Source organism: Oncorhynchus keta, chromosome 25, assembly GCF_023373465.1.
Source record: "Oncorhynchus keta strain PuntledgeMale-10-30-2019 chromosome 25, Oket_V2, whole genome shotgun sequence".
NCBI lineage: Eukaryota > Metazoa > Chordata > Actinopteri > Salmoniformes > Salmonidae > Oncorhynchus > Oncorhynchus keta.
In genome coordinates this window covers 20,675,185-20,688,416 of record NC_068445.1, presented here as the reverse complement: position 1 = coordinate 20,688,416, position 13,232 = coordinate 20,675,185, and the positions used below count along the sequence as shown (strand labels likewise).

The following is a 13,232-nucleotide window of genomic DNA, read 5'->3' as shown; positions in this document are numbered from 1 at the left end:
ACACACACACACACACACACACACAGACACACACACACACACACACACACACAGAAACACACACACACACAGAAACACACACACAAACAGAAACACACACACACACACACACCAATGTGCAAAGAACAGAGAGATTCAATGGAAGGGTCACATGAACACACTCCCCGCAAATATGAGGTGTGTGACAGAGAAGGAGCATAAATACTACATCCCCTAATTCTGGAGTGACTCAAAGACACATGACAATCCCACACATACACACAGAAAACAGACCAACAACACTTCACAACACTCATACATGAACAGAGCAGTCACAATACGGTTAAAAAAGGGTTCAGGTCCTTTTTTTTTACCACCCACAAGGAATACAATATTATAGAGGATCTAAACAGGCAGACTAAAGAGTCGGATCATTCCCCAGCATCACAGGAGGCTGCTGAGGGGAGGACGGCTCATAATAATGGCCGGAACGGAGCAAATGGAATGGTATCAAACACCTGGAAACCATGGAAACCATATGTTTGATGTATTTGATACCATTTCATTAATTCTGCTCCAACCATTACCACGTGCCCGTTCTCCCCAATTAAGGTGCCACCTGTGCCCAGCATGCATACCATGCAATATAAGTCTGTTAGTAAAGCAGCTACAAGGCGCAGAGGCATGCACAGCCAGACTAAGTCTCCCACAGGCCACTGCAACTGCAAACTCATTACAATGCTTCCATGCAAGCAGATCGGAGGTGGGAGATGAGAGTGGGCCTCATGCAGGGCAGGGCAGGGAGGAAAACACAGATAGGGAACATAGGAGGGAAGAGGACAGATAGAGACGGGCCCAGAGAAAAAGAGAGACAGACAGAGACAGGAGACAAGGAAGAAAGAGGGAGAGATGGACAGTGTGACAGAGCGAGGGACACTTCCCCCTTCCGGGGGTGCTGAGCACACAGTGTGTGAGGGGGATTGGTCACAGAGCAGACGGTTAAAAAAGTGGAATTTTCAAGAGTACAAAAATAAAGAGTTATAAAAAATTATGCACAACTGGTCGTCAAAGTAAAGGTGAGAGCCAGAGGTCAACATGAGGTCGGAGGGCATGAGTTCAGAGGTCGGAGAGGAGGAGTGAGAAGGAGGAAGAGTAGGGCGGCTGGGCTGCAGATGACATGTCCGGAGAAACACAAAGAGAGAGGGGACAGATAGTCAAAGGGAACAAGTAGGGGGATCCCAAAGGAACAAACAGTACACGAACGGAACGACCCCCTGTCTGAAGAGACTCATACTACGCAGCCATGCAGAGAGAAAGTCATGTGTTACCCTTACAGGAGCCTCCCAAACCTCTCTGGTATTATTAAACTGATCACATCGCTTTTATTGAATCACAAATTATGTGTCTCAGACTCAAACCACTCAAAACACTAGAGCTAAGAAAGGGAATTGAATGGCAAAATCACTAAGAGCCCAATGTGACAAAAAAAAGGAAAAGACAGGGACAGGTAGACTGGAAGGTACCGTAAAAATACATGTTTTACACAATGTCTAAAGTATAGAAAAACAAACATGGTTCCTATAGATAGTCTGCCTGGGTTAAGACTATAATGTGGGATTTAGTTGCAGTCTCCAGGTTTAGATTCCCACATCAGAATCTATTGCTATCTCAATTCCTATGATTATGAAGGTTAATTAGGGAACTCTTGTAATAGTCACCAAGGGAGTAACCATCTTCCAGACTGACAGTGAGCCAGAGAGTGAATCCTCATTCTGTACCATCCCCTGATATCACATACCATGTTATCTATCTTACATCTCTTCTTTGTCATCTGTCTGAACTCATATAAATCATAGACCTCTTGAAAATCATTGTTGTAAAAAACACACAATACCATATCTGGAGGTCAGGTTGGTATTGTCCCGTGAGAGTGTGACCACCTTGTTACACAGCCAGACAGACAGCATCAAAGGAAAGAGCTTTGGGAGGCAGACTGGACAGGTGTCAGATATCAGATTCACTGCAGCTGTGATCTGACTGAGCATCTCCTGTTTGTCCCTTTGTCCATCATGGTCATATCTATGCATGAGTTACATCACCAGTTATTGCTCCAGTTTTCACTGAAGGGACCTGGCACTGGCACCTGCAGTGATGACACGAGACACTGGGGCACAGAGCAGAGCCAGAAGAGAGGCCAAAGCACTCCAGTGATGGTCAGACCAGTGCGTTTGTTTTTCTCATACTGGTCCGGGGATGAAATTGGAGTCAATCTGATGTATATCATGCTTGTGTAAAATAATAAACCATGAGGAAAAGGAGTCAACGTTTGAGAAGTGACCACTGGAAGGAAAGCCAACTACAGTACGCTTGAAATAAAAGCTACAGACTGGATGTATGAGTTTTCTTTACGGACAGAAGATATCCTGTACTTTATCTCACATATGGCCTATGTAGGCAGATTGGGGTTTAAATCATGTTGGATGAAGATGAACATAATCCACTCATAACCAATATCATACTTTATATGATGTAATAACATAAATCTGTCACATACACAGATATGACACAGTAGTGAGGCAGTGTAATAACTTATGCACTGAATAAAGATCCAACAAAATGTACATTTGGCATGAACATAATCTGAGACTCACCCAACACACCATACACACCAACTAACACTAAGCATTTCAGTCATTTTATATCTTTATTTTTAAATCATCAACTCTCCTATTGCTAATAACCTTATCAAACACAAATGAAAACAAATGTTTCTTGAAGTTGTAATATATATATATATATATATTTTTAAATCAAATAAGTATCTCTATTTTAATCTATACTATTATTGGCAGGCTCCGTTCATATTTCTTAAATCCATATACCAGTAATAGTTTCTCCCCACAGAAAAATGTTTCAAGGGACATTTCAGTGGGAGATCCTAAAGTCCTAAAACCTAGCTGGTACTATTAGACAAGGTTGTGATTCTGATTGAAGGCACTATAGGTCATTGATTCATTGTATTCAACCAGAAACAAGAGAATGTATCCGAGTCAGGCTTTAGAGTGCCACCACAGAGGCAGTTGTTGTCAGAGTGTCTTGAGCCCTGGTCCAGGTTGCTGCGTTACATGTAGAAATCTCAAGTTTACGGCAGTAGCATAGAACAGCCCTTGACTGAGGATTGAGGTAGGAAGGTGATGGTGGCAGCAGAGAGGAAGAGAAGAGAGAAGAACTGGTAGGATATGGGGGTTGGGTGTGGGAGAGGGCTGCATGGGGAGGGGAGAAGCCTTACCATTGCTCAGGCTGGGGGAGACGTGGTCAGTCTCGTTGCGTCTGCGTCTGCTTGACTCCCGGGCCTGCCTCCCTGCAGGCTGTGGCCCCTGGCCCTCCAACATGTTCACTATGTCCATCCGGTCAATGCTCTTCAGAGCTGTATACAAACTATCCACTGCACATAGGAGCCACAAGAGACAAAGAGAGACAGAGAAAGGGGGAGGAGAGAAGGATAGAGAGAGAGAAAACAGAGACGAGAGGCAGGAAAATGGGAAATGGACAGTTAAATAACAGACAAGGAAGTGGAAGATATTATGAGGAGAATAAGGAAATTGTTTACCAGTACTCTGACAGACCCAGGTCTGTCCCAGAAAACTAAAGAGTTAGCACAATGTTAATATAAGATACTGCATAGACTGGAGAAGTCTCACGTGCAAATCCAGGAGCCAGTGCAAGACGAGTGGAGAATGGAGATGATGAATTTAGGACAAGAGGGTGCACAGGAGGGATCCACTGACCTATATATGGGATCTCAGGTACTTACTCTTGGCTCTCTTGCCCTCACGGGTGGCCCATAGGTTGAGCAGGGCAGAACTCTGCTCCAATAGGGAGTTAGGATTCTCCACACGGATCTTATTAATGTCATCTACACTGAACTGTAGCTCCCTCGCCAGCTCTGGAGAGACAAAGGTGGAGGAGGTACAGACCATTGAGAGACAGAGGCAGGGGGGAAGGGAAAAGCAGCCCCAAGCCATTAAACACTGATACAACACAGGCACGAGACACAGACACTCATTCCACTCACTCACCAGCCCAGCTAAGTCCCAACTGTTCAGCTATCAAAGCCATCTTCAACTCTGTCCTTTCCATGGCACTCATTGATGCTGCAGAAACCAGACCACAACTGATACTTTAACATGAGAAGTTAATGCACCGTTGTGATTATTACTGCATGAAGGGGCACATGGAATGTGAACGTGTTGGTGTGGGGTATGTCATTGTCTTATGTCAGGTAGCTTGACTAACTCGTCTGCACTGATTGAGGGTTGAGCGTCGTGTAGGAATGATGCCACCTGTCGGAAGACAATGGCGGTCTGTATGGAGTATCATAGGGATGGGATAGGATGGGATGGCAGGCACCTTTACCCATGGCAGGCTCATTCATGGCGCTGTATCTCTCTCGCAGGGCTAATGGGGTCAGAGTTCGCCTCCGGTCTTCACTACCAGCAGCCTACCAATCAAATACAAGCAAAAGCCTCTGGAATAAATCAGCACAGCAGATTTGTCTCAGATCTCACAAGTTCACAACATGAAATATGCATGTGTGTATTCTAAAATGAAAGTACAGTGCTTTTCAACGCACCCCAAAAACTTGAACTATTTGTTGAGGCCTACCTTGATACACGGGGGCATGGTAATGTTGAGGTTGCACAGCACATGTTGGCTGTCTTCGTACTTGGTAGACTTGCGTAGGAAGGACAGGAATCCAGAGTGATCCTTGCTACTGTCTCTCACCTTGGAGAGGAGAACCGAGAGAAACAGACAAGATACATTTTCAGAGGGAGAGGGAGACCCAAAGAGGGATGGAGTAATGGAGAGAGGGAGACCCAGAGAGGGAGGGAGTAATGGAGAGAGGGATGAAGACCCAGAGAGGGAGGGAGTAATGGAGAGAGGGATGAAGACCCAGAGAGGGAGGGAGTAATGGAGTGAGGGATGAAGACCCAGAGAGGGAGGGAGTAATGGAGAGAGGGATGAAGACCCAGAGAGGGAGGGAGTAATGGAGTGAGGGATGAAGACCCAGAGAGGGAGGGAGTAATGGAGTGATGGATGAAGACCCAGAGAGGGAGGGAGTAATGGAGAGAGGGATGAAGACCCAGAGAGGGAGGGAGTAATGGAGAGAGGGATGAAGACAGAGAGAGGAAGGGAGTAATGGAGAGAGGGATGAAGACCCAGAGAGGGAGGGAGTAATGGAGTGATGGATGAAGACACAGAGAGGGAGGGAGTAATGGAGAGAGGGATGAAGATCCAGAGAGGGAGGGAGTAATGGAGAGAGGGATGAAGACAGAGAGAGGAAGGGAGTAATGGAGAGAGGGATGAAGACCCAGAGAGGGAGGGAGTAATGGAGTGAGGGATGAAGATCCAGAGAGGGAGGGAGTAATGGAGAGAGGGATGAAGACACAGAGAGGAAGGGAGTAATGGAGAGAGGGATGAAGACCCAGAGAGGGAGGGAGTAATGGAGAGAGGGATGAAGACACAGAGAGGAAGGGAGTACTAGAGAAAAGGATGAAGTCCCAGAGATGAAGGGAGTAATGGAGTGAGGGATGAAGTCCCAGAGAGGAAGGGAGTACTAGAGAAAAGGATGAAGTCCCAGAGAGGGAGGGAGTAATGGAGTGATGGATGAAGACCCAGAGAGGGAGGGAGTAATGGAGTGAGGGATGAAGATCCAGAGAGGGAGGGAGTAATGGAGTGAGGGATGAAGACCCAGAGAGGGAGGGAGTAATGGAGTGATGGAGGAAGACACAGAGAGGGAGGGAGTAATGGAGTGAGGGATGAAGACCCAGAGAGGGAGGGAGTAATGGAGAGAGGGATGAAGACCCAGAGAGGGAGGGAGTAATGGAGTGAGGGATGAAGACACAGAGAGGGAGGGAGTAATGGAGTGAGGGATGAAGACCCAGAGAGGGAGGGAGTAATGGAGAGAGGGATGAAGACCCAGAGATGAAGGGAGTAATGGAGTGAGGGATGAAGACCCAGAGAGGGAGTGAGGGATGAAGACCCAGAGAGGGAGGGAGTAATGGAGAAAGGGATGAAGTCCCAGAGATGAAGGGAGTAATGGAGTGAGGGATGAAGACACAGAGAAGGAGGGAGTAATGGAGTGAGGGATGAAGACCCAGAGAGGGAGGGAGTAATGGAGAGAGGGATGAAGACCCAGAGAGGGAGGGAAGAATGGAGAGAGGGATGAAGACACAGAGATGGAGGGTTAAGCACCTTGACTGAGACGGGGAGTCTGTTGTCTTTGAAGGCCTGGAAGCTGAAACAGCGAGGCTGCTGGGTAGCCTTCCTCACTGGAACCAGGTTCCCAGAACACTCCAGGTGCAGTGGCATTCCCTCCATCACCTGAGAGGGTTATACAGACTGATCCACTTACTCCATTCACTTTACAGTGTCTCTATAGCTGAAGCTAATAAACAATGACATACTCATGATAACCATCATTTGGCTCCCTGTACTGACCTCGATGTCACGACTGCGGGCCACCTCACTGAAGTTCTCGTGTTGCTCCAGGGTTTTGTCCATCTTGTCATCAGTCATGCAGTAGCAGCGCAGGCGACCCTCACGGACCTCGTTCATCTTGGCAAACACCACAAACTTGGCCATGTAGGGCACAGCTGAGAGCTCTCGATACAGGAGGTTGGAGAAAGACACAGCCTCGGCTGTCCTAGGACAGTCAGCCAGCCAGAACCTGAGAAGACACACCATTGTGTAGGACTTATGGCAACCCTTAAGTTACTCATGGTTGGATCCTTTGAGATAAGCATATCTTAATAACTGCTCTCAAGTAACAAAAAGAGCTGGATTGAGGTTTAGATTGTGAGATTTAGGATGTGGATTTATTTGTCTAATTAACATGAATGCTAGTGAGTGAGTTGCTACACTATACTTACCGTGCTGACACATTGGTTGTGAAGTTGGCACAGTCTTTGCTATATATGAGCTTGGTGGTACCAGTGATGTCCTCCCACTGGGCTGGGGCTGTGCCACCTGAAGAGAAGGAAGAGACATCAGTTACACAAAGATATAGGAAGGAGGGGAAAAGCAGCCCATTCTCTTATAGAATACACCAGGAGGTGCCGATTCTGCAGGTACCAGATTATGTTTGGAGCTGGCTAAATGTGAACGCTAAAAAATGTGAACGCATTCCACTAAGGGCAACATGAGCACCTATGACCTTTTAGTAGTCTTGCGGCATTGTGGACAGGGATGGTGGATGGGGGTTGGAGGATGGGCATTTAAATGGCAGACTCCGGCTACGAAGGTTGCGTGTTTAATCCCAGTGCTAGACACTCTTTCTTTTTTTAAAGACTTTTCCAAACCTTAACCCTAACCATAACCATTCGGAATTAATGACATACCTTAAGTTTAACCCTATCCCTAACGCTAACCTTCACCATTTGGAATTAATCCCTAAATTTAAGTTTTAGTTTAACTTTTGAGGAGTTTAACTGACAGGTAAAATACAACAACACCTGGTGTAATTAATACATCAAGCCCTGGCGTAATTCTATTACTACAGTAAGGTTGACGTTTATATTGGAGATTGAGTTGAGAAAAAGGTATATTAAACATGCAATCCTGTCAATTAGACACACAAGTTGACATCCCAAACCTCATTCAGCAGGAGTGTGGGGTTCTAAGAGGTACTGTATCTAATAATAGAGCAGTACGTCATTGTTTAGGTTTGTTCACAAGTATCACATCTGCTCCTGCAACGCCCTCTACCTCTCATCCTGTGTCTCCTTGACCTGCCACCACTCCCCTAGTACTCTCTACCTCTCCCTCTCTCTCTCTCTCTCTCTCTCTCTGTGTGTGATTGTGTGGGAGGAGACAGGTGTGCGGGAGTCAGAGCAGATCCCCACCAGCTGCAACCTGTTCCATAATCAAGACCTCTACAAATACTCAGCCCTGCCACTTCCACACTGCCAGATCGTAATCTCTGCTCAGTCAGTTTATGTTTCTAGCCGTTTGTTACTATTCAGATCCGGTTATCCTGTTGTGCCTGTTTTCCTCTCTGATACAGTTCTCCCCGCTCTGACTCTGGACACTGTCTCCAGTCCCACATCTCGTCATCCTGCTACTCTGTCCTGGATTCCCCACTCTACTACTCCCTTGGATTCCGCTCCGGACCTCCTTACCCTGTCTCAACTCCTCTCGCTCCAGCCTCAGCCTCCGCACCTGGTTTCCAGCAACCCGCCCGAGCTTCCCCTGACCAGCACTCCATCTCCCCCGTCTGTCAATAAATACCTTGGTTACTTCATCCCAGTCTCCTCGTCTGAGTCTGCTCTTGGGTTCCCCCGCATAACAAGTTTGTGCCTATACTTGGAACATGGGCTAGGAACCCTGGGAGGTGAGATGGCAGGCTTGCCAAAATAGCCAGCAAGGTTTCAATGGGATCACTCCATAGAGAGAGCCTGGGCAACTGAAATGTGACCTTTTCCAGGAAAGACTATGTAGGTTAACCACTGTGACCTTGAAGAGACAGAGAATGAAATTCATTTTATCCTCTATTGCCCTTTTGTACCATGATCATACACTTTTCATTATTCCAGAAAGCCCACCAGATACACCCTGGCATTATGTTGCTGAGCGATGAGGAGAAACTGAAATGTTTTTTTGTACTTTGTGCATTTTCGCTGACTGAATATTTAGATCAAGCCTGGAATAAAAGAAAAGGTGACCTATAATTAAATTATACAAATATTTCTTTCCAGACATATAGCAAAGTGCCCGTACAGTTGATGTCGGAAGTTTACATGTACATAGGTTGGAGTCATTAAAACTCGTTTTCAACCACTTCACAAATTTCTTGTTAAACAAACTATAGTTTTGGCAAGTCGGTTAGGAATTCTACTTTGTGCATGACACACGTCATTTTTCCAACAATTGTTTACAGACAATATCACTTATAATTCACTGTATCACAATTCCAGTGTGTCAGAAGTTTACTACACTAAGTTGAATGTGCTTTTAAACAACTTGAAAAATTCCAGAAAATGATGTCATGGCTTTAGAAGCATCTGATAGGCTAATTGATATCATTTGAGTCAATTGGAGGTGTAGCTGTGGATGTGTTTCAAGGCCTACCTTCAAAATGCCTGAAGGTACCACGTTCATCTGTACAAACAATAGTACGCAAGTATAAACACCATGGGACGACGCAGCCGTCATACCGCTTCGGAAGGAGACACATTCTGTATCCTAGAGAGGAATGTACTTTGGTGCGAAAGGTGCAAATCAATCCCAGAACAACAGCAAAGTACCTTGTGACAATGCTGGAGGAAACAGGTACAACAGTATCTATATCCACAGTAAAACGTGTCCTATATCGACATAACTTGAAAGGCCGCTCAGCATGGAAGAAGCCACTGCTCCAAAACCGCCATAAAAAAGCCAGACTACGGCTTGCAACTGCACATGGGGACAAAGATCGTACTTTTTGGAGAAATGTCCTCTGGTCTGATGAAACAAACATAGAACTGTTTGGCCATAATGACCATTGTTATGCTTGGAGGGAAAGGGTTACGCTTGCAAGCCGAAGAACACCATCCCAACCGTGAAGCACGGGGGTGGCAGCATCATGTTGTGGGGGTGCTTTGCTGCAGGAGAGACTGGTGCACTTCACTAAAATAGATGGCATCATGAAGAGGAAAATGATGTGGATATATTGAAGCAACATCTCAAGACATCAGTCAGGAAGTTAAAGCTTGTTCGCAAATGGGTCTCCAAATGGACAATGACCCCAAGCATACTTCCAAAGGACAACAAAGTCAAGGTATTGGAGTGGACATCACAAAGCCCTGACCTCAATCCTATAGAAGATTTGTGGTCAGAACTGAAAACGCGTATGCGAGCAAGGAGGCTGACAAACCTGACTCAGTTACACCAGCTCTGTCAGGAGGAATGGGCCAAAATTCACCCAACTTATTGTGGGAAGCTTGTGGAAGGCTACCCAAAACGTTTGACCCAAGTTAAACAATTTAAAGGCAATGCTACCAAATACTAATTGAGTGTATGTAAACTTCTGACCCACTGGGAATGTGATGAAACAAATAAAAGCTGAAATAAATCATACTCTCCACTGTTATTCTGACATTTCACATTCTTAAAATAAAGTGGTGATCCTAACTGACCTAATGCAGGGAATTTTTACTAGGATTAAATGTCAAGAATTGTGAAATACTGAGTTTAAATGTGTTTTGCTAAGGTGTATGTAAACTTCTGACTTCAACTGTATGTATATAGATTGTGTATTGGCCTGTTTCATCTTCTCTTTGTGTCAGACCTGGATAAACGCTTTCCGTTTCATTTTTCTGTATTTATTTATCTGAATTTTTTATTAAACCTTTTTACTGCTCTAGGGCTTTTACTATTGCTTGGATAACCTTATCTACTATTATGTATTGATTTACTTTTCATTTTTTATGAGTTGCACACTGCACAGAACACCGGAATAAGTATCACTGAATGAATTATCACTGTGAATCATTGTAATGTTTGTGTCAATTAATCACGTAAAATATTGGTTGCCAACTGGAGATTTGACACGAAAATAAAATGTAATTCATTCATGCGAGGTGATTTTACTTCACCATATCACTTTTACACCCATCGTAATTAAGATAATTAACAGTTGCTCAGTATAGTAATGACATTGCTTCTTCTCTGGCTTGCAGACCTACATAAATGTGGATCCCATCCCACAGATGAGAGACATTGAATCATGTTCAATCAATTTCCTTCTATGAGGTGTTCATGCAGTCTAACTCATAGTTTACTCTAAATTGTACATTTACGTGATTTAGCAGATGCTCCTATCCAGAGCAACTTACAGTAGTGAGTTTACACATTTTCATACTTTTTTCATACTGGTTCCCCGTGGGAATCAAAGCCACAACCCTCCCATTGCAAGCGCCATGCTCTACCATCTGTGCCACATGGCACTATTAAGGGGCACCATTAAACTATTCCTTAAGTAATACAGTTTCACTGTGCCATTAGTCCACCATAAGGCCTCAGTGTGACAGACAGTGTTGGCGTACCGATGACACTGCACAGCAGGCGCAGGCTGGTGGTGTCCCCCTCCCCAGAGTCCCGGGGGCTCTCTCTCCAGGAGGGGGGCAGGGGGATGCACAGGCCGATGGGTCGGTGGAACTTGCGTCGCCGTGGTTCCACAGTCACCACGGGGCTGAAGGTTGCCTGGTTACCCAGCAGCTTGGCAACCAGCTCGTCTGGGACTGGTTGGGCCTGATGTTAGAGGGGAGAGGATGTGCAGAAAGAAGGATGATGATGTGGTGGATGAGTGTGGAGAAGAGAGATTGATAAAAAGATACAGATTGATAGCAATGTAGAGAGAAATAGGATGAGAAGAGAGATAATATGAAGTATGTAATGATGTAATGGATGACAATGGACAGGTAAATCAAATGGGAGAAATGAAGGATGAAGAGAAAGAGAAGTCTATGGTCAATAAAATGCAATTTTATACCATACCAAAACATACAAACAACTTGAAAAGACACAGTGCATTTCATTATTCATCAGTGTTGTTCATAAAACAAATTTGAACATTTACAACCTACACTGAGTGTACAAAACATTAGGAACACCTGCTCTTTCCATTTTATTTTTATTTAACATTTATTTAACTAGTCAAGTCAGTTAATAAGAACAAATTCTTATTTACAATGATGGCCTGCTAAAAGGCAGAAGGCCTCCTGTGGGTTTAAGGGGGCCTGGGATTTAAAAAAAAAGAAAAATAATAATTACAATATAAATATAGGACAAAACACACATCACAACAAGAGAGACACAACACTACATAAAGAGAGACCTAAAACAACAACATAACAAGGCAGCAACACATGACAACACAGCTTTGGTAGCAACACAATATAACAACAACATGGTAGCAACACAACATGGTAGCAGCACAAAACATGGCACAAACATTATTGGGCAAAGTCAACAGCAGCCACAACTGTCAGTAAGAGTGTCCATGATTGAGTCTTTGAATGAAGAGATTGAGATAAAACTGTCCAATTTGAGTGTTTGTTGCAGCTCGTTCTAGTCGCTAGCTGCAGCAAACTGAAAAGAGGAGCGACCCAGGGAAGTGTGTGCTTTGGGGACCTTTAACAGAATGTGACTGGCAGAACAGGTGTTGTATGTGGAGAATGAGGGATGAAGTAGAAATCTCAGATAGGGGGGAGTGAGACCTAAGAGGTTTTTATAAATAAGCATCAACCAGTGGGTCTTGCGACAGGTATACAGAGATGACCAGTTTACAGAGGAGTATAGAGTGCAGTGATGTGTCCTATAAGGAGCATTGGTGGCAAATCTGATGGCCAAATGGTAAAGAACATCTAGCCGCTCGAGAGCACCCTCCTTACCTGCCGATCTATAAATTATGTCTCTGTAATCTAGCATGCGTAGGATGGTCATCTGAATCAGGGTTAGTTTGGCAGCTGGGGTGAAAGAGGACTGATTACGACAGAGGTAACCAAGTCTAGATTTAACTTTGGCCTGCAACTTTAGCCTGCAGCTTTGTGCTGAGAGAAGGACAGTGCAAAGTACTTGTATGAGGTGACTACCTCAAGCTCTAAACCCTCAGAGGTAGTAATAACACCTGTGGGTAGAGGGGCCTTCTTCTTACCAAACCACATGACCTTTGTTTTGGAGGACAAGTTTAAGGGTAGAGAAAGCTTTCGCATTATTTTAAACTTATTTTGTACATAATGTTTCTGCAACCGTATCTTACTGCACAAAGGAGATTCTGGATATCAGGACAGCGATCGTTCACCTCGGATTAGACAAAGATATTTTCTTCTACATGCAAGATATTCTCCAAACACCTGACAGGGCCAACATCCCCGTTATTTGCAAGAGGAAGCGACGCAGGTACAGAGGACAAAGAGCTGGATGCCTGGTCAGGACCCAGAAAAGGCGACTGGGAAAGCTGCCGTTACCGTCAATACTACTCGCCAACGTGCAACCAACGACAATAAACTAGACGAGGTACGATCACGAATATCCTACCAACGGGACATCATAAACTGTAATATCCTATGTTTCACGGAATCATGGCTGAATGACAACATGGATATTCAGCTAGTGGGATATATGCTGCACCGGCAAGATAGAACAGCACACTCCGGTAAGATGGGGGGGCGTTCTGTGCATATTTGAAAATAACAGCTGGTGCACGAAATCTG

The 13,232-nt window shown here is 44.8% G+C and overlaps 1 protein-coding gene across 18 annotated transcripts in view; it reads right to left on the bottom strand.

Moving 5' to 3' along the window:
* Window positions 1-13,232, bottom strand: part of LOC118358384 (ankyrin-1-like) — a 209,168-nt gene that overhangs the window by 21,936 nt on the left and 174,000 nt on the right. For 13 of the 18 annotated variants that reach the window (XM_052478822.1, XM_052478815.1, XM_052478821.1 and 10 more), the window contains 9 exons: window positions 11,064-11,268; window positions 6,912-7,008; window positions 6,481-6,709; window positions 6,235-6,363; window positions 4,645-4,764; window positions 4,390-4,480; window positions 4,059-4,133; window positions 3,794-3,925; window positions 3,269-3,424 (listed from right to left, as the gene is read on the bottom strand). In XM_052478822.1, the coding sequence (XP_052334782.1) occupies window positions 3,269-3,424; window positions 3,794-3,925; window positions 4,059-4,133; window positions 4,390-4,480; window positions 4,645-4,764; window positions 6,235-6,363; window positions 6,481-6,709; window positions 6,912-7,008; window positions 11,064-11,268 (1,234 nt within the window). Of the gene's footprint in view, window positions 1-52; window positions 3,151-3,268; window positions 3,425-3,793; window positions 3,926-4,058; window positions 4,134-4,389; window positions 4,481-4,644; window positions 4,765-6,234; window positions 6,364-6,480; window positions 6,710-6,911; window positions 7,009-11,063; window positions 11,269-13,232 lie in introns of those variants that run through there. The other 5 variants (XM_052478813.1, XM_052478829.1, XM_052478828.1 and 2 more) reach the window with 4 other exon arrangements.